Source organism: Desmodus rotundus, chromosome 2 (assembly GCF_022682495.2).
Source record: "Desmodus rotundus isolate HL8 chromosome 2, HLdesRot8A.1, whole genome shotgun sequence".
Lineage (NCBI taxonomy): Eukaryota > Metazoa > Chordata > Mammalia > Chiroptera > Phyllostomidae > Desmodus > Desmodus rotundus.
The window spans coordinates 48,272,874-48,294,581 of NC_071388.1; the positions used below are offsets into that span (position 1 = coordinate 48,272,874).

The 21,708-nt window shown below is 40.3% G+C and overlaps 1 protein-coding gene across 4 annotated transcripts in view; it reads left to right on the forward strand.

The window, feature by feature from the left end:
- The window catches only part of IL1RAP (interleukin 1 receptor accessory protein), a 143,482-nt gene that overhangs the window by 37,984 nt on the left and 83,790 nt on the right, over positions 1-21,708 (forward strand). For 2 of the 4 annotated variants that reach the window (XR_011650862.1, XM_045192043.2), the window contains exons 2-3: positions 15,286-15,461; positions 15,839-15,911. Coding sequence is in view for 3 of the 4 variants with exons in the window: in XM_045192043.2 (XP_045047978.2) it covers positions 15,450-15,461; positions 15,839-15,911 (85 nt within the window). In the remaining variant the exon portion in view is untranslated. The remainder of the gene's footprint in view (positions 1-15,285; positions 15,462-15,838; positions 15,912-21,708) is intronic. The other 2 variants (XM_053918213.1, XM_045192044.2) reach the window with 2 other exon arrangements.

Here is a 21,708-nt window from a genome sequence, read left to right on the forward strand (position 1 = left end):
AGAATTCATCATCTAATTAGTGTTTTCAACATGTTTTCCTTTCTGTTCTATTCTCATTGGAAAAAGTAAGGCTTGTTTTATCTTAATTTTGCCCAAAATGGCTTTCTTAATTGTGGATGGATACATTTCGGAATGTTTACCTGTCTTCAGAGTTCAGCTGTCATGCCATCTTGTTCAAGGAGTTCCAGGCCCCCTCCCTCAGCACACCCTAATCCTTTCCTTTATATTAAAATGCTAGTGATTCCTTCCTTAGAGCATGGTGCTTGGACTAATTTGTATACTTACTAATAGCCATGAGCAAATACAGCTAAACTGCTTTGTACAGTTAAAGAAATAGTAATAGCAAGTATTCTTTTAGGCATTTTATATATGTTAACTCATATCATTCCATCAACAAACATAAGAAGTAGGTACCTTTATTCTCCCCATTTTACAGTTGAGGAACTAAGGCACAGGCAGATTAAGTAACCTGCCCAGTATTTCACAGGTCCTAAGTGGCAAAACTGGGAATTGGAACATTGAACTAAAAGAACAGGCTTTTAACTACGAGATTATAATTAGCAACATGCATGCTGGAGATCCGTACAGGTTGCAAGCTCCCAGATTCCTGGGGCACGTTAAAATCTGTTTCTTCCTTTGGCATTTGGCACAGAGGGTCCACATAGTAGGTACTCAGTCACTGTTCATTAGCTTTGCACTGGGGGGAAAAACACTCCTGAGAAGTTTATAGTGCAGCCACAAATGTCCCACTTGTACTCTATCAATACACATATATTTTTAGTGCATGTTTCACCATCTTGCTTAATTTTCTTGTCAAAGCATTTTAAAAGCTCCTATTATGCAATGCTTGAGCACCTCTCTGTGAGGGTACTGTTTATTTCCAAGGAGCTGTATGATGAAGATAAGGCATACTTGTTGAAATTAGGATCACTTGAGTCTTTAGTACTTTATGGATCAGTGCATAATAGCACTATAAAATTCCAGCTCGTTCTCATTCTGTTGAAAGGGCAATTGCATGTTCTTACCTTATTTGCAGTAAAGTCACCAAATGTCAAATGCATATGTGAAGAACTGTGGCCAGAGTCCCCACCCCGTCCCTCCATCCAGAATGATTTTGTGGACTGAGGTTATATCCCAGACTATGGGACTGGTGGCTGCCCATTGCCATCTGTCAGGATGATCCTGGTGTCCAAAAATCAGTGAAAGAGGCCATAGAATTTTCTCAACAGGGACACAGACTCACACAGACCTCCTCAGTGTCGGTTCAGAAGGGGATTTTCTTTAACACTTTGGATACAGAGAGATGATACTTTCTTGAAAGCTCTCAGTTTTGGTGTATGTGTCCCTGGGAAAACTTGGAATATTATCTTTGTGTTTCAGGGGCAAGATTGGGGGTGGGGGTGGGGAGGATGCCTCCTGGCCTGCGTGCTCCAGCTGCCAGAATGCCTGAAGGAAGAGGCTTCCCTGAAGCCCCTGTGCTTCCTCACATGTGATGCAGTGTCTGCCTGGCACATTGAGACCTCTGTGAGAGTTCTGATTTTTGACTTTATTTCTTCTTAATAAAAGTAGTTGTGGAAACAGAGGCATCACGATAATAAAGAGCACAGGGAAAGTCACATAGCCAATTAATGAAAAAGTCAGTTCTAGGACCCAGACTCATCCGGCCCCCACCCCCCACCCTGCTTCCCTGTGTAGTGGAGAAGGAGGAGCCTCTGGGTGCTGCAGGGTCTGTTTGAGTAGCTGAAGCTACTGAAGCTTCCAGGTCCCTGAACAGGAGGGCAGGCAAAGCTCTCTTCTGATAGATGATCCCCAGCAAGGCAGTCTTTTTTTTCTTTTTTTCTTTTTCTGACACAAGCAGGGAGATGACATGGGAATGTGCTCTTGTAAAAGGACAACTGTCTGTGTTGTGAGACCAAGCATGACTTGGATCCATTCCAGTCCAGTTGCTGAAAACAGGTTCACTTTTTAGGCAGAGGATCTTGATGAGAAGTCACTTCTGTTTAAACCTGCTCCTGGGGGAGGCTGCATTCTGCGGGTGACCTTTCGCCTCGCTAAATAATATACTGTGCATGTGAATATCTGTGTAAAATAAAGCAACACCACCTCATATTTGCATCATTCATCACCATTTATGAAGCTTTTTTCATAAATAGTATCTGCTTTGATTCTTAAAGCAGCTGACGGAGTAAATATTTGTTATTCCGTTTTATTGATGAGGATATTAGGGTCCGCAGGGGTTATGTAAATTGTCCAAGGCACACAGTTCAAGAGTGACCAACAGCAAACTACACAGAGGTGGACTGTGTCCTAAGGGGAGTTTTTTCCTGCTACCCATCAGTTGCCTTGTAATTATATGTGTTTATTGTACAAAAGCATTAGACTATGTACTGTGGACACAAACTTGGAGTCCTAGTCCAAAAATGGATGTGAAAAGAGAAAAACCTGGATAAAACAGATCAGCACAGAAATTTCTCAGGACTCTAAGGGGAATTTATTTTTTTTAATTTTTATTGTTATTCAATTACAGTTGTATGCCTTTTCTCCCCACCCCTCCACCCCACCCCAGCTGAACCCACCTCCCTCCCCCACCTCCCCCTTGGTTTTGTCCATGTGTCCTTTATAGTAGTTCCTGTAATCCCCTCTTCCCACTGCCCCCCCCCCCACTATTGTTAGATTGTTCTTAACTTCAATGTCTCTGGTTATATTTTGTTTGCGTTTTTCTTCTATTGATTATGTTCCAGTTAAAGGTGAGATCATATGGTATTTGTCCCTAACCATCTAAGGGGAATTTAGATGCCTGCCCAGAGAATTTAGATAAGGCATCCTTTACTTCCAGCCAGTGGTAAGGTGAAGAACTGGGAAAGGATGCAGAGGGGAAGTGGAGCTGTGGGAGAAGTGAGCCTTCATTTCCTTTCCCTGGTAGCCACTTCAGTCTCAAGTAGACCTGAATGACTTTTGAAAAGCACCTGCATCTGATGGATTGAAAATTGATCTGGGAATTAGAGTCTGGGTTCCCCCTTCTCTAATTAGAGCTTTCGCACTATCAGTTTTCCGGTGAAACCCTAAGAGGTTTAATGCATGAAAGAGGACTTCATGGTCACATAACATGCTTAATGCAGTGTTAAAACAAGTCAACCACAATATCTACTTGGTAGATTACCAGAGCTTTTAAAAAGCTGATGTGTACTATGAATCTCCAAGAAATAAATATATGACATGTTACTTTTCAGAATCACTGTGGCCCCTCCATCCTATGGCGGTGCTCACTACAGGACAGTGTTCATCAAGCACTTCGGTGTGCTTGCACTGTATTTGATCATTTCCTTGGTTTTTTCTCTACTTTTTTCTCTTTTTCTTTTGTGCTCATAAGTCTAATTTTGCTCGCAAACTGTGAGATCCATGTTGTATGAACTGTTGTGTTCATATTTCTATATACTGCAGTTTCTATTAAGGTGTATAAAAGAGGGACTCAATAAATACTTCTGGATTTGAACAAAATTTGATTCGGTAGACACAGAAGCTGGCATGAACGGTTTTTATGGAGAAATGTATGAAAACTTGACCACAGTTTTGTGCCCCATGGCCTCTCTAGCAGTGTGTGGGTGGTGTCTTTCTATCGAGAGCCTCACAGACAGGATCGTGATCTTCAGACCATCGCTTTGAATTAGAGAGGTTATTAGTGTTGTTAGCGTCGGTGTTGTTGTATGAAATTTAAGGAGAGAGAACCTCAGATGGCTAAGAAGCTTTTCTGTGCTGGGAAAAATGATGACTCTGCTAACCTGGAGGTGACCTGATCTTAGTTTAAAAGGTGCTATAACCCATCTTTGTGTCTGTGGTGGGCTGTCACACCACCTAATTCGCTACTTGAACTTCACATGACATCACTTTTCCCCAGGGAGTGACTCGCTGGTCTACACCTCACATACGGTTGTGCAGTGCCACTCTCCTGTCCCAGGACTGCTGGCTCTGTGACACAGGGGCATTTTCCTTCCCTCCTCTTTCCTTAGACTGTTCAGAGCTTGAGAAATACGTGTTGTCTGAACTGGAAGAAACGTTAGATATATTTGTCATAAATATTCTCCAGTCCCCAGCCTTGAAGTTCCTTGAGACAACTCCCTTTCACATTCCATGGTGGATTTTAAGCTGCTTTTTATTTCAAAGTTTGTACATAATGTTATCCAGTGTCCTTTTTCTAACATTTCCTTGTTTTCTAAACCACCCTTTAACTTCAAGCAGAAGTTTCCCATAGTTTTTTATACAAGCATAACATTAACAGTAAGATACATAAATATTACGTGTCCATATTGATGAACTTTTATAAATGCATCGTTATGCAACCATCATCAGACTAAGAAATAGGACATCATGAGACCTTAGAATCCTCACTCTTGCCCCTGCCTGTCAATATCGCCAAAGGTAACCCAGCAATTAAATGAAATTATGAATTAAGTCATTTACAACATGTTTTCATTTTTATTTTAAATTTTCTGCTCCTTTGGATTCTTTCCAATTTAAACAAAACAAAACAAAAATAGTCCAGCCGTTTTTATAATAAAACCAATGTCATAACACCTCATATCAGTATAGCGCTTTATAATGACAAACTCTCCTTCCATGTGGCACATCATTTGATCCTACACAACAGCCATGCGAGAGGGCAGCCATTTTCACTCCATTAAACAATGAAGTGTTTGAGAATAGGGAGGGGAAGCCTCTGGACCACAATTTCTCCACGTTCAACTTTCATCATGTCAGACAGGTACTAATCTGGGTGAGTACTTTGTGAGGTATCTAAATGTGCAATGATGATGTCGTACACCTGAAACAAATACAATACTGTATACAACTGTAATCGAAAAATAAATTTAAAACAATTTATTGTAGAGCCTATGATCACAATCTTGGCTTTTCTGTAAGTTACAGAGGCTTGACTTACAACCATGACTGTCTTCTCTGACATATTTGGGGAGCACAGTGTGAAACTTGGACCTAGTACGCTATGCAAAGTGTAGGACATGGGGGGTTTTGCCCAGTGGTCAACAGTCAACTCGAACCAAATAATTTGGGCTCTCCCTTGTAAATAATGTTAACAGCAGCTCACACTTGTCTGCTGCTATATAGTTTCTCAAGCATTTCACACATATTACATCATTTAACATGAGTTGATGAAAACCAGCATTTACGGAGAGATGCTTACGTTCAAGGACAGTGCTAATCACTCCGCAGGAATTATCAAGTGCACTCCTCCCAAAGAACTGAGGAGGTAGGGGTTAGTCTCCATCACCCCCATGCAGAACTCCTGCCTCAGTGTCTCTGCAGACAGAATCCTTAATCATCAAATTGTCCACCCACTAGGGAAAGGATACACTGAAATACTCTTCTTGTCCTCATTGAGAAGTGCCCATGAACACCTAACACGTCAACATTAAATAAGTCATCAAGGCAGCAACCAGGTTAAAACTTTATCTAAGTGGTTGCTGTGGATATTCTTCTTCTCTCCTCTGAGGCTGTCCAAGATCAAACAGTTAAACTTAGAACGCCAAGTTCAGTTCTTTCATTTTCATCTCAGTGAAAACCTAGTTCTAGTTCTCTTTGTAAAGGATGAGACTTGATATTTCTTCCCTCACCCCAGAGAGCATGTTGCTTTCAGAATATTAAAGAATAAGAAGAAACCAATCTGCTCACATCCTATTCCAAGCTTCGAAAGACGGCAGGTGGTATATTGTTATATATGTCCTCTCAGGGCTTCAAAGACTTTGAAACTGTTTTGAAAGAAAGGGGGAGGCAATCGCTAATGTTTTCTGGTGTGAACTTTAACCCTGCTGTTGTATCAAGGTTAGCAACTTTGGCTGGATATGCTGAAAGTTGGAGCAGTTCATTGATCTCTCTATGTGCCTAGACTTTTCTGGAACATTCACTACTTAATGATAGGATGGTGTTATTTTTAAAGTAAGTGTTGAAAATAGAAACCATATTTAGGTTAAAACAGCTTTCATTTATATAAACTGTCTAAAAGGGTTCACAAATCATTTGTGGAGCTTTGACAAAAGAAAAGTCATGCCACCTTAAAAACTATATTTTTCATTAACATACAATAAAATGGGATTTTTTGAAGTACAGCTCTATGAATAGTAAGTGATATATAGCCACGTTTAATCACTGCCCCAGTCAGGATATGGAATTGGTCTATCCCCCAGATAACTCCCTTGTGCTATTTCTTTACAGTCACACTCTCCTGTCACCTCTCGTTCCTGACCTGTTCTCTATCACTATGGGTTTTTTGGGGGGTGGGGGAAGGGAATGTCATTTAAATGGAATTAGACAGTAACCTATGGAGACGGGCTTTTTTTTCACTCAGCATAATGCTTTTGAGATCCATCCAAGTTGTTGTTATCAACAGCTCATTGCTTTGTATTGCTGAAAAGCAATCTATTTTTTGGATGTACCAGAGTTTATCCATTTGCCTGTTGAAAGATGTTTGACTTCTTTCCAGGTTTCGGCAATTAATAATACAACTGCTATACGCATTTGCATATAGATTTTTGTGTGAACGTTTCCACTCCTCTTGGATAAGCACCTAGGAAGGGATTACTACACCCTATGGTAAGAATATGTTTAACTTTATAAGAAACTTCCAATGTTTTCCAAAGGGTGCCCTCTTTCAGTCCCAGCAGCACGGGAGTTCCAGTTTCTCTGTGTTCTCTTTAGCATTTTTAGTCATCAGGTTTCTTTCTTTAGTTATTCCAAAAGGTGTGTGTGTCATGGTTATCTAATCTTGAGGTTTTTAACTTGTATTTTCTTTATGGTTAATGATGTGGAACATCTTTTCATGTGTTAATTTGCCTTCTGAAAATGGTAAGTCTCCCCATATCTGAGTGGAGAATGTTTCAAGACTCCCAGTAGATGGATGCCTGAAATCGTGGAGAGTACCAAACACTACCTATAATGTTTTGTTTTGTTTTTTTAATTTTTTCCTATAGGTACCTACCTTTTCACTTAAAGGAAGCACTTTATGGCTTCACTACTGTACAGCATCACTACTCTTGTGTGGGGGGCTATTATTAAGTCAAATGAGCACTACTTGGAAACAAGCTCTGTGATACCGTGACGGTGGATCTGATAAACAAGAGGGCTGCTAAGTGACTGGTAGGCAGAGTCCGCTGGGCAAAGGGAGGATTCACAGCACAGGCGGGACAGAGCTGGACTGTGAGAGATGTCCTTAAACTCCTCAGAATGGTGTGCAATTCGAAATTATGAATTGTTTATTTCTGGAATTTTCCATTTCATATTTTTGGACTGCAGTTGACTGTTTGTAAGGGAAACCTTGGGATGTGAAACCACAGATAAGGAGGGGACTACTGTATCCTATTTGTAAAGTGTCTCTAAGATTTTTGACATTTTAAAATTGAGTTGTTTGTAGTATGATTCCTACAACTTTATTCTTCTTTTTCAAAATAGTTTTCAATATTTAAGGCATTTCTCTTTCCAAATAAATTTTAAAATCAGCTTGTCCATATCTATAAACAAATCTTGCTAGGATTTTTTATTGCAATTTCACCAAATCTGTCAATTATTTGGGGGAAAACTGACATCTTTTCTATGTGGAGCCTTTCAGTTTATGAATATGGCATGTCTATTATATTATTGTTTGTTACTGCCATAATAAATTACCAGAACCTAGCATCTTAAAACAACACCCTCTTGTCATATCACAGTTCCTTTGAGTCAGAAATCCAGGTACAGTGTAGCTTATCTGGTAAACCTTTGCTTAGGGTCTTACAAGGCTAAAGTCAAGGTGTCAGCAAGGCCGTGTTCCTTTCTGGAAGCTCTGGGGAAGAATGCACATCCAAGGTCGTTGGCAGAATTTAATTTCCCGCGGTCGTAGGCCTGAGGTTTGCTACTGCCTGCCAGCTGGAAGCCTCTCTCAGCCCTCTAAGGCCACCTGCATTCCTTGACATGTTGCTGTATTTTTCTTTAAATGTCAAAGGCCCTTTGAGTTCTTTTCTTGCTTTTCTTTGATTTATTCTTCTGCTACATCTCTCTGACTTTAACCAGAGAAAGTTAATCTTCATTTAAGGGCTCCTGTGATAGATTGGGCTCACTTGAATAATCCGGCATAATCTCCCCATTTTAAGGTTTATAACTTTAATTGTATTTGTAAAGGTAAGGTAACATAACAGATTTGCTCAGTAAGGTAACATAACATATATCAGGGATCTAAGGCATGAAGCCATTCTGCCAACCACATATTTCCATTTATTGAGGTCTTCTTTGATTTATCAACATTTTCTAAATGCCAGCATACAGACCTTGTACAGGTTTGTTTAGACTTTTAGCTGGGCATTTCATATTTGTTTTAGTTATCATCATGAATCTTATAAAAAATTGTTTCCCATTTTTCATTGCTAGTATATAGTAATATGTTTAATTTTTGTATATTGCTACCTATTCTGTGACTTTACTTAGTTTTATTTTTAATAGATTCCTTAAGATTTATTTATGTTGAAAATTATGTTGTCTGTGAATAGCCTTATTGCACTAAGACTTGAGAATGATGTTGACTGGTACTAAGAATGAACATACTTGCTTTGCTCTGATCTAACTGGAAAAGAATTCAGTCTTTCCACATGTGATGTAATGTTAGCTGTAGGTTTTTTGCAGATGCCCTTTATCAGTTTCAGGAAGTTCCCTTCTATTTTTAGTTTGCGAGGAGTGTTTATTAGGAATGGATATGGCATTTTGTAAAATGCTCTTTCTGCCTCAATTGATATGATCACGTGGTTTTTCTTTTTTTTTTCTTTTCTTTTTAATATATTTATTGATTATGCTATTACAGTTGTCCCATTCCCCCCCCACTCCACTCTATCCTGCCCTCCCCCCTCCCTCCCACATTCCCCCCCTATAGTTCATGTCCATAGGTCATACTTATAAGTTCTTTGGCTTCTACATTTCCTACACTATTTTTACCCTCCCCCTGTCTATTTTCCACCTATCATCTATGCTACTTATTCTCTGTACCTTTCCCCCTCTCTCCCCCTCCCACTCCCTTAATGACAACCCTCATGTTCTAGTTGTTTGCCTAGTTTGCTCTCGTTTTTGTTTTATGTGTGGCCATTAATAACTGTGAGTTTGCTGTCATTTTTACTGTTCCAATTTTTGATCTTCTTTTTCTTAGGTAACTCCCTTTAACATTTCATATAATAAGGGCTTGGTGATGATGAACTTCTTTAACTTGACCTTATCTGAGAAGCACTTTATCTTCCCTTCCATTCTAAGTGATAGCTTTGCTGGATAGAGTAATCTTGGATGTAGGTCCTTGCATTTAATCTTGGGTAATGTAATTATGATGTGCCTTGTAGTGTTCCTCCTTGGGTCCAGCTTCTTTGGGACTCTCTGAGCTTCCTGGACTTCCCAGAAGTCTATTTCCTTTGCCAGATGAGGGAAGTTCTCCTTCATTATTTGTTCAAATAAGTTTTCAATTTTTTGTTCTTCCTCTTCTCCTTCTGGCACCCCTATAATTTGGATGTTGGAACGTTTCAAGGCGTCTGGGAGGTTCCTAAGCCTCTCCTCATTTTTCCAAGTTCTTGTTTCTTCATTCTTTTCTGGTTGGATGTTTGTTTCTTCCTTCTGGTCCACACCGTTGATTTGAGTCCCAGTTTCCTTCTCATCACTATTGGTTCCCTGTACATTTTCCTTTGTTTCTCTTAGCATAGGCTTCATTTTTTCATCTGTTTTTCGAATAGATTCGACCAAGTCTGTGAGCATATTGATAACCAGTGCTTTGAACTGTGCATCCGATAGGTTGGCTATCTCTTCATCGCTTAGTTGTATTTTTTCTGGAGCTTTGAAGTGTTCTGTCATTTGGGCCATTTTTTTTTTTTTTTTTTTGTCTTGGCGCGTCTGTTACTTTAAGGGGCGGAGCCTTAGGTGTTCACCGGGGCGGGGTAATGCTGGTCGCAGCGCTGTGACGCTGTACGTGGGGGAGGGGCCGAGTGGGAGCAATGGCGCCCGCCTCACTCTCCTCCGGATTTCAATCTTTCACTCCGATACCCACAATCAAACTGGGCCACTCTGGTGCTGGTTCCCGAGTAAGTGGGCCTGTGCACACTCTAGGCCCCTGTGGGTCTCTCCAACAACCTCTCCTGTGAGGCTGGGAGTCTCTCCTGCCGCCCCAACCCCCAGGGGCATTTTGAATCAGAGGTTTGAGGCTTTATTTCCCTGAGCTGGAGCCCTGGGTTACGTGGTCTGCTTCGCTCCCTGCCGTTTGTCCAGTTTCTCTGTGGGCGAATGTGGTGCCGCGGGGTGCTACCCGCTGCTCTGCCTGCCCTGTTCTCCACCACTCTGAGTCCGGCCCTCTGGGTTTATCTGTGCAAATGTGGGGCCACAGGGTCTGCTAGTGCTCAGACTGCCTGCGCCATTTGTCCCACACTCCGCCAGTCTCAGTCCCGCCACAGCCACGCGAGTCCTCTCCACCCCGGTGCCGTCTCCGCCCCTCCTACCAGTCTGGATGAATGGTTATTTTCTATTTTCTTGGTGTTGGTCCCCCTTGCTGTTCGATTCTCTGTCAGTTCTGGTTGTGCGAGGAGGCGCAGTGTGTCTACCTACGCCGCCATCTTGGTTCTCCTCCTGGTTTTTCTTCCTTAGACTTTTCAGATGCCGAGACCAACCTTGCATTCTAGAATCAGCTGCTTGGTTGTGGGGTGTCTATAGATTTCTCTTCTTGTGCTATCAATGGCAGCTGTTAGGACCAGAGTGATGTCTCATAAAGTGAATCGGCAACTCTTTTGTCACCTTCTATTTCCTGCAAGAGATTCTGTAGAATTGATGTTATTTATTTTTTAAATGTTTGATTGAATTCACCAGTTAAACCATCTGGAGCTTGGGAATGTATTTGTTGGAAGGTTTCTAACTGCAAATTTAATTTCTTTTAATAATAATAGGAACAATGAAATTATCTATTTTATTCCAGTTGAGCTTTGGTAGTTTGTGGTTTTGAAGATGTTGTTGGTCCATTTCATCTAAACTGGGGGGTTTATGTGCCTAAGGTTTTGAGCATCGCCTCATTACCAATTTAATGGTTGTGTAACCAGCAGTGGTGTGTCCTCTTTCATTCCTGATATTAGTGATATGTGCTTTTTTCCCCTCTTGGTTCCCTGGCTAGAGATTTAGCAATTCTATTGTTGGTTTTGAAGTACCAACTTTTGGATTCGTTTTCTTTTTTCTGTCTCAACAATTTTGATCTCTATTCTTCATTATTTTTTGTTTTTATTTTGCTTGGTTGATTTATTTTCTCTTTTCCAAGTCCTTAAGACAGAAGTTTTTCTACTTTTCTAATGTAGGCCTGTAAAGCTACTGATTATCCTGTACACGCTCCTTCAACTGCATCCCACGTATTTTGATATGTTGTTTAATTTTTTCATTTTTGTTCAGTTCAAAATATTTCCTAATTTCTCTGAGACCTTCTTGTTGATGCATTGGTTATTTAGAAGTATATTCCTTAATTTCTAAGTATTTGGAAATTACCGTGTTATTTTTCTTTTATTGATTTCTAGGTTAATTCTATAATTAGAGGATAGACTTTTAATTCTTTATAGTTGCTAAGGTGTGATTTATGGTGCATGACATGGCTCACACGTACTTGAAAATAACGTGCCATTATTTAATTTGTAGAGTCCTCAAATAGTTACTCCACACATTCTGCCCAGACTTATAGCTGCCTTCATTGAGAAAGACAGGTAGGGTTTGCTTACTTTGTTTTACCCAGAATTAGAGACTTTCATGTTGCTTTGCTGAAACTTTTTTATTGATAAATACCATATTCTGGAATATTTTCCACAAAGATCCTTTTATGGGTCAAAAACCTGAAAGTAGATAAAAGATTGATGATGAAAATACTCTGAGTTTTAAATAAATGCTATCTCTTTTCTGTGCTATGGGATAATTCATAATTTGACCTATGTCCTTAAAAGACCTCTTTGGCATAGGTGTGCAAGACCTGCTCACACTTTACCAGTAAGTTAGAGAAGGGGGAAGAAAGGATCTGGATGGGATCAGGACTCAAGTGAGTGCTGTGGCTTCAGGGCTGGCCCCACACGGGGATAACCATCCAGGGTAAGTGCTTTGGTGTTAGTGGCCAAGTTTTCAGTAGGCAGGTCAGAGCCAGGGGCGTGTGTTGACCAGGACTGAAGCAGGCCATAGCAGCTTCATGGCCATGGGAAGCTAATCCAGTTTAGAGAAGAACTTACAGGGGACAAGAGGCAGGTTCCTGGACAAGAGTGCTGACAAACACCAGGCTGTACATCCAAGCCCTGAGCAGGCTGCTGGGCTTCAGAGAGTAGTTGTGATCTGAGCATGGAGCTATGTGTGGGATCAGGAAACTGAGGGAGAAAGCCAGTCCTGTGGCCTATTGAGATGCTGCTGTGCAGAAGGAAGGCCGAGCAAATTATTAGTTAGAGAAATGACATCCTGGGAAGGCAAATCTAGTTGTTTTAGTCTGTTACCTGCTAGCTCAGTGCGAGAATCTAATGGCCAAGGCTAACTCAGACATAAGGAGGTTCTATTATCGAGTCCAGAGAATGCAGAAAATAGAATGATTCATATACAGAGGTCAGTGTTAGTGTTCTGAGCACATTTTAGCAATCATTATTGACATGGCTATTTGTTATCCAGACCTAAGTACATATGTGAAATTTCTCACTAGGTGATATAGGCATCCAAGTTGATATACCAGGAAAAAATGACATTAAATATGAAAGAAATACCAATACCTCAGAGAGGAAGTATGAAAATGATCATATAGTAAATAAAATGGATAATGCAGGAAAGGCTGACTAAAAATTTATTATATAAAAATCCAACCATCTGAAGCAAGGGCAGAGTCTGTTAAACCCCATCACGGTAATCTAGAGCCAGGCTGCAATTCAGACCATGAGAAACCATGTGTCGTTAGGCAGGTTCCGTTGCTTTCCGACGGTTTCTCCATCTCTGCAAATACCCAGTACACCCTCTCCCCAAAGTGTAGAACCAGAGTGTATTACTAGTCACAATAATAAAATTCTGAGGCAGAATGCAAGATGATGTTAAATGAACCTGCCTTCTTGGAGAGGTCTCAGACCAGCCAACCGCCTCCCACTAACCTTGGTATCTTCAGTCTGTCAAAACCAGCCTGCACATCACAATTTTTTTCAGTCTGCTTTATTCTAATTCATCACAGGCGGGACTGACCCTGGATTTGTCTTTGCACACAAGTTATCTTTAGATTAGCTTTACCTTGGTGACCTGACTCTTTGCTGCCTCTGGCATAATCCAGTTACTCATGAGAATATCAATTAAGGTCCTCAATCACACTAATTAGAATGTCTTCTAAGTGTTGCTTTAGGAATAGTATTAGGGCTGAAAGTACTGTGCCCTGAATCTGAAATTAAATATCTAGTTGCTCTCCACTGACAAGGATTAATGCAGAATTATTAATTAATTTTATTAATGACTTGGGTGAGGACATAGGTGGCATGCTGAGCAAGTTTATAGATGACACAAAGCTAGGAGGATAACAATTACTGTGATGACAGACTCAGGAGTCAAAATGATTTTGAGACAGAATTCAGTGGCAATCCATCCAACACGTGCCTGGAAGAATGATCTCTATAAGGCAGAACTTGACGATAATGTCACTCCTCTAATCATAAACCTTCAGTGATTCCCCTATTTGCTGTTAAAATCTCGTTTCGAGTTTTAACCTGCTATTCAAAGCCTTGTTATATTGTAATCCTAACTCTTCCTGCTTTCCAACAAAATCTTCTATAGTTCTTTTCCTAATACTCTGTGCTTAAGCCAAGCTGAATTATTTATAGAGTATTTCCTATTTGTGGTCCATGCTTTCTCTATCTTTGAGCATTATTCTCCATTTCCAAACCAGTTCTTGCTAGTTCAAAAGCTACCTCTTGCAGTTAGTCTTCTTTGATTGCCTTAGCTGGAGTCATCTCTGTCTTTTGGTAATCTTCAATAACACGTAGCTGTTCCTCTGTGACGATTTTATCGCTGTTTACTTTCTGTTGCAGTTATTTTTGTATACTTTTTAAGTCCCTGCGAAACTCTGCCTAGTGCTAGAACTTCTGTTTGATAAATCTCTACATATCTTATAGTGCCTCTGCATGTATGTTGTTCATAGCTGGTGTCAGTGAAGTGGTTTGCATGTGTTTTATCTCTTCTACTGGGAGAAGTGGAGGAGGCCCTACATCTAATGTATAAACAGGTACTTTTCAATACGTGTTTTATTGAATAAATGGATGACTGATAGAGACAAGAGTTCCCTAAGGTAATGATTTAAGAATGGGAAGGGAATGGTGGTGGTAAGAAAGAGATATTTAATCTTTGAGATAAAACAATTTTTAAGCCCTGGCTGGCGTAGCTCAGTGGATTGAGCACAGGCTGCAAACCAAAGGGTCGCTGGTTTGATTCCCAGTCAGGGCATATGCCTGGGTTGTGGGCCAGGTCCCCAGTGGGGGCCACATAGAGACAACCACACATTGATATTTCTCTCTTTCTCTTTCTCCCTCCCTTCCCCTCTCTAAAAAAATATAAATAAAATCTTTTAAAAAACAATTTTTGAGGTATAATCACTCCACTTGTTATGTGTGGAAGGACAAAATGAACCAGAGGTTTTTAATGATATGTGGTCAAGAGAGGTGACAGTTGGAAACTTGCATTGCCCTCTACAGTGACCACACACTTTGGATTGCTTGGACAGTACCGCTTTATGCCTTCTGTTTCCATGTAACACTCTTCAAACTGTCCCATTTTAAATGTTGTTATATGATCTTTGACCTTTAACACTGGTGGGTCCCTGTGCTTGTGAAACTTGTGGCACAGGCTGTTGTTTGGGATGATAATAGACCTGTAGTTGGCCGTATGTGGGTGTAAAGACCGCCTCTGTCACTTACTAGAAATGGGATCTGGACAAGTTTCCAGCACCACTGTAAGCACCCTTGCATGTAGCTGCTGTGTTCAGTACAGAAAGGGAAGATCTTAAGTAGGAAATTTCTCAATTGCGTAAAGGTTTCTGCATTTATAATTCTAGAGAGGTTTTATCAAGGTTCAGGTATGTCTAGGGTAGTAGGGAAATAAGTATTTCACTGAGTTGTTAAATCTCCAGGTTTTATGCCTTAAACACCACACAACCAAATGTTAGGGCACGGTTCTTTCTAGTTGATTGTTTCAATTGGTTATCAATAGAAAGGCTAAAGATCACAGAGATTGGATTCGAGCCTCATCATTTGTCTTTTCCAGGGAGAAGAGAAGAGTGGCCGCCACGGTGCATGAGGTTTATATATTTCCCTTTACTGTAAATTCACTGTACTGGACTGCTGACCACGTCTGAATTCAGGATTTCTAGATTTTCTATTCTTCACAAAGAAAGAAAAGTGCCTGGGGTATAAGACATTTCCAAGGAAATGCAAAGAAGGGTAAGAAGATCAAACTTACCTTCCAGAATGTGACTCTGATAAAAAAAAAAAATCGAGAGTGTTTTTTAAGAAGGAAGTTATAGTTCAGTGGTTAAGAAATTGTTCTAGAGCCAGGCTGCTGGAATTTGGTCATTACTCTACCTCTTTCTACCCAAAAGATCTTGGTTATGTTATTCAAACATGTCTCCGCTTCCTTATCTATAGCATAGGGTTTTTTTAAAAAGCCTAGCCTACCTTATTGGTTGGTTCTGACAATTAAATTTGTTAATATTATAAAACTGTTAGAATAGTTCCTGGTCCACAGTCAGCATGAGTATGCACTAAATACTATTTAAGCACTGAAAGTAATAAGTATTCTCTCTTACTTTTGCATTTAGGTGGACAAGATGGGACTTCTGTGGTGTGTAATGAGTCTCTGTTTCTATGGGATCCTGCAGAGTGATGCCTCGGGTAAGCGAAAGGCTTTTGACCATCTGCTGAAATGGAAGTCATGCATAGGGTAGTGTTTAAAGTCTTTCCGAAAATGAGTAGGAGAACATTACATTGTTATTTCCATTGTCTTCTGTGGAAGCACAGAATCATACATTTGACAGAATCATACAATTTTGATGATGGGGGAAACCACTGACATCTCTGGCGTTTGTAGGTCACGGCGCACTTAGGGCAGCAGTCTGGTGTGTAAGGATATAAAACTTTTGCATGGTCTTCACATTCAAGCCAACTCAAATCCTGCTTCCTTTTCTTACCTCAGGTCCTATGGGAAAAGAAATGGCAATGATGGTAGCACGGCTCTGTTTTCCAAAGTTGAGCCAGGGGTGGAGAAGGCCTCGGTGGTAACAGTCCCTTGAAACCTTATAAAAACAAAGAAATGATGACAAGCTTCCATCACGCTGCTTCTGTATAGGGAAAGAAAGACCGGTCATTAGGCTCATTCTTTCTTTGGTTGCTTCAAAAGCGGAGTCAGCCAAAGCCTTTATTGAGTTTGAATAACCAAACGTGACCATTACAGACCTGGATTGTATGAAATCACAGTTCCGAGGGACTTGAACGCTTATCTCTTCAGGTCTCCTCTCATCTCTAGAATTACTATTCATAACCATTTCCTGATACCTCTACCTAGTGATTATTTAATTGCAACCCATTATATCTTTGAACTCATCAAATTCTTAGAAAGATTTTAGTACATATAACTGAAATTTGTCTCTATGTCATTTTCATACATTTCATTGGCTCATCTTCTTGATTAAAATAGAAAATACATAATCCAATGGTTTTCTAATTTTAATGCAGGGAAACTAGGTATCTTAATTTTTAAAAAGCTTTTCATGTATAATTTTCCTGAAGACCGTGGCCATACTTTGAATATTATTGCTTTATTTCCTCTTCCGTGTGCGAGGCCTTCACAAATGCTACAGCAGTGATCATATAAGCATGGCCATGCTCTCTAATACACGCCTTCAACTGTTCTTCACATGGCATGGGTTTGAGTCCTCCTACCGTCCTGGTGATCTTTTCTCAGTGTCTCTCAGTTTTGCTTTGCCACTAAAACACTTCACTGGGAAGCAAAAATAGTACTAAAGGAGGGGTATAAGTAGGAAACAGTACAGCTCAAAGCTGAGAGAAGTTCCAGTCTCCTGGGCCTTTGGAGTCATCACAGAGAAAAGCATTAATAACCAGGGCTGATATTCAGGTGGGATACACCACTACACAGCTCTGCTGACTGCTTGGACCAGCATCTGTCCTGCTTGACTGTGTGTCCTGCTCGACTGGTCAGTGCCATGATGTCCTGGTATTTATATATGCTGAATATAACCCCTCATTATGGTTTGTTCTTATTTTATTTAATTCTGTGCCTGGACGTCATCTGCTTACAGAGGCCTTCCTTAACACCATAACTAAAACAGCCTGTCAATCACTGTCTGTCCGTCTATCCTGCTTTAGTTTTATTCATAGCACTCATTATTTTTGACATTGTCTTAACTCATTCTATTCTCTCATTCTCATCTCCTCCTCCCTTCCCTTCTCTTTCTTCTTCCCCCAACCTCCGTCTTCCTTCCTCCCTCCTTCCTTCCTCCCTCCTCTCTCCTCCTCCCTTCTTTCTCTATATGTGTGTATATACATACACACACACACATATACACATGTGCATGTATATATGGGTATGACACACATATACATACCCACATGTATATACATATATACATATATATGAATGTGTATATGTATATACACATATATATACATATATGTGGAAATATATATATTTATATTTTCCCTTCACATCTCTTTTTTGGCAAAATTGGCCAATTTTGTAATGGAACTTCTTGTTTGGATTCATACCAGCAATTTTCATCCTTGTGATTTTATGTACTGCCTCACCTTGAAGGAAAAGGAAGAGGTGACTGTGTCACTCTTGCTGGGAGAAAGTAAAGTCCCAGAAGCTGGCCAGTGCTGGTGTGTCCCCAGGGGTCCTGGCAGTGTTCTTTATCTGAATGACCTTTACTGTAATTCTTCCAAGGAGTTCCCCACCCCCGCCCCAAATTCTTTTGGAAAGTGAGCTTTCTACTCAGAAACTGTGACTCATAATTCTGCTGGGGAAGCTGACATCTTGAACAAGATGAGTTCTCATACCAGCTCCATTGAGTCACCACGGGATCAGGAAACATGTTGTAATCCCCTCAGCCCATCTGGCACATATTTACTTGCTTCCTTATGAAAAGGTGTATTGTGTCTGTGTCAGTGATGTACTTCCTAGATGGAGGAAGAGGAACAAAAAGGAAGTGTTGTTGACAAAAATAAAAGGGGAAACTGGCTCTGGGTTACCAGGGGGCTGGGGGGAGGAGGGAGGATGATTCCACATGCTGGGGGATGGATCAGCCAGCCTCTCGTGCATCAAGGTACCACGTCTTCTGATGACGTATGTGCCAGCCGACTTGTTGGTACCCATCTCAAAGTAACAAGATTGATGGGAGGAACAAAGGAGAAATAGCCTGCAAACCCTAGAGTACTATAAATGTATATGCTATAAGTAAGAGTGTTGTACTGTTGTTCTGGGGTCTTTCATGTCCTCTAAAGGGAAGCCCCAGATTTATAAAAAAAGAACCATAACAACATTAAGAATTTTAGTTCTATGCAGTGTGTTTCAAGTGCAGTGAGTTGGACTTCAAGCCACACAATTTTGACTTCAGAACATAGTCTTTCTGGCAGCAATACTGTGATTTCCTTATTTGCTCATGAATGTGGGAGCATCATTTTCATGCCAGGTGGTGATAAAAACAAATAGTCAAAAGCATGCATTTACTTTCTTTCAAGGAACTAAAGCTTGGATAATTATAAAAGCAATAATATAATTATAATGTGGTACTTAGAGTGGTAATAAAGCTCTTTTTGCTGAAAAAGCACTTTGCGTTTTACACATTCTATGCCATTTGACTCTTACACCCAGACCGTGGAGTAGTCAGGCTGTTGTTTGTAACCTGCCCCACCTTCGTTTTTGTGGATAGAAAAAAAAAGATCCAAGCAGTTAAGTGAATTACCTAAAGTGTACGTCCAATACTTAGCAGAACTTTGACTTAAACTTGCTCCTCAGTTCCCAAGCTGTATGACATTTTCACTAACTGTACTCCTCTTGGACTCTACTAGCATATAAACAATTTAGGAAGAGGACTGAGATATGAGTGATCATGGGTTTTGCTCACTGTTAAAGAATCACTCAGTAATAGGTTTCTGTGCTTTTAGATAAGAGGTATCTAACCCCACCCCTCCTGATATTTTTTAGGAGGAAAATCACAGTAACATATACTTAAAACTCATTATTCCCCTATTTGCTTATTATCATATTAATCATTTCCAATACTAAACTCTAAGAAGTTCTTTGCAGGAATTCCAAAGCAAACTCTACTTGTCACACATTTCCTTTTGGCAGCATGTTAGAAAATCAAACTGTTAAAGCTGCCTTTAAAGTAGAAATAAATATTTGGAACTTGTGATTCCAAGTTGGGAAGATAGTGAGAATGGTACAGCGTATAATGTGGCAAATTTAAAAAATATTGCCATATCAAAATTATCTGCTACACAGACCACCTAAAAATGATGGCAATGCATTTTCTTTTCCAAATGTACACACACACACACACACACACACACACACACACGGCCACAGCCACCTTTAGTGCGGCTTTTTATTTAACAGTGAACAAACAGTTGACTGTGTGCCCGGTGCAGGGTGAGATTTCACACACAGTATTATGAACTTCCCAGACAACACTGTGGAGGTGGGGAGCTAGAAAGACTCACAATCTTATACCCGCTTTATAGTTTCAGAAGGGAAGAGCCAGTCAGGTGGCCTAAGTCAGCCGTGCTCTGGGGGCAGACAGCCTTGACTCCAAAAGCGGAGTTCTTTCCCTTTTACATCCCTTCCTTTAGGACTTTGTTCTGCTAATGGAGGTAAAATTTCCGGATTTCTTTTCTAGTCTTTGTAAGAAGTTTACAAGGGTAGGGATAATCTTTTGCTTACAGAAGGTGAATTACACTGTGCAAAATAAATAAATAACTGAAGACACTGTGTGTCGCCATGAATAGAGAGACACTGGTTTCCGACCCTGGCCGGGTCGCTCAGTTGCTAGAGCATCGTCCCTGTACACCAAGGCTGCATGTTCAATCTCCGGGCAGGGCACAGGCAAGAATTAACCAGTGAATGCATAACTAAGTGTAGCAACAAGTCAATGTCTCTCCTCTCTCTTTCCTTTTCTCTCTCTCTAAAATAATCTGAAAAACGTTTTTTAAATGCCATTTGTTTAAGTTCTGACTGTTTTACTTTGTGAGTTCTTTAATGACAGGGAAGAAGTCATTTAATCACTCTGTGTCACTGCGTCCTTATCTATAAATCAAACCGACCGATGAAAAGCAGCTAAGCCCCGGCCAACTCTGACTTCTTGCTTTTTTATTAAACAGGATTATGGATATTATTATGCATCATGGACATACACAGCGTATGCTCTTCCTATTTAAGTGGCTTCTGATGACAAGTGTTTATCTTACAAATTTCACCTCATTCTAAAGATCATGCGTTTGACCATATTATATTATAAACTCTGGGGTAAATAAGGACAGGTTCTTACTGTAAGCATCTTACAGTAAAGTCTGAAAGAGAGAAAATAAACACCAAGCAGAACACCCTGAGAGAGCAGAGAAAGTTACTAGTTCTGCAGGCAGGCATGGGGGCAGACTTCTCAATCAAAGAAGAATTGTAGTTTCTAGGAGAAAACACATGTCGTATTTGCGGACACCCACAGTGCAGTGCAACTAAGGGGGAGTGTGAAGGCAGCTTAGAAGACGAGCTAGAAAGGTGGGCTGGGAACAGATTGTGGAGGACAGAAATCCCTTCGGGGAAAGAGGATATTTGTGTTTAATGTGTTTTAGATATAGTTGGTTAGTTCTTTTTTATTTTTAATTTTGTCTTTTGTAAGGACATATAGTATCTTTAATGTGATATAATGATTCTTTCAGCTCTTAATAGGATTCAGTTTGTTGCCAGTCCCAGTGGCCTCGTATTACTCGAATGTGCTTTTTGAAAAATTCCGCACTTGGCTGTACTTGTGACATTCAGTCCTATCTCCCTTGCTCGTGGCTGCTCATCCTGAACACCCTCTAAGCAATTTAGTCCAAACGTTTGGAGGATGTTTGAAGAATACAGTTTTTTTTTAATCTTAGGCCCACAGCTCATCAGAATTATAGCATTTCACACTTTTGTTTTTTAAATGTTACCTCTTGGGAGCAGTTATCTTCATTCTTTTTTTCTTCCTTTTTTTGAGTTGCTTTTGTATTTCGAAACACAATGATGTTTATTTTTAAGTGACTTTTACTTTTCCCAATGGTCGATGTTTTACAGCAGGATTGCAGAGAGATCTGTGTACCACAGTTTATTGGCCTGATGCTGACTTTGCAAATATAAACTCTCCAGAGCAGCTTTCTGTTATCACCGTGATAGTTCAATGTTTAGAAAAATGACCTGATTCTTCCTTTACATGGCTGGGTTAGTTAAGAGAAACCAGTATCTTGGTAGGGGATACATAATTGTATATGCTTATAGGTGAAGATGTCTGCTTTATAGGAATTTCTCCTGCCCTTTAAATCACCTTTGTCTCTGTGTCACCACGCGCCACCCCCACAGAACATTTGTTTCTTCCTTGCTGAGATCAGTCTGATAGACCAGATCGCTGTGCTGATTATCAGTGACTCACTCACA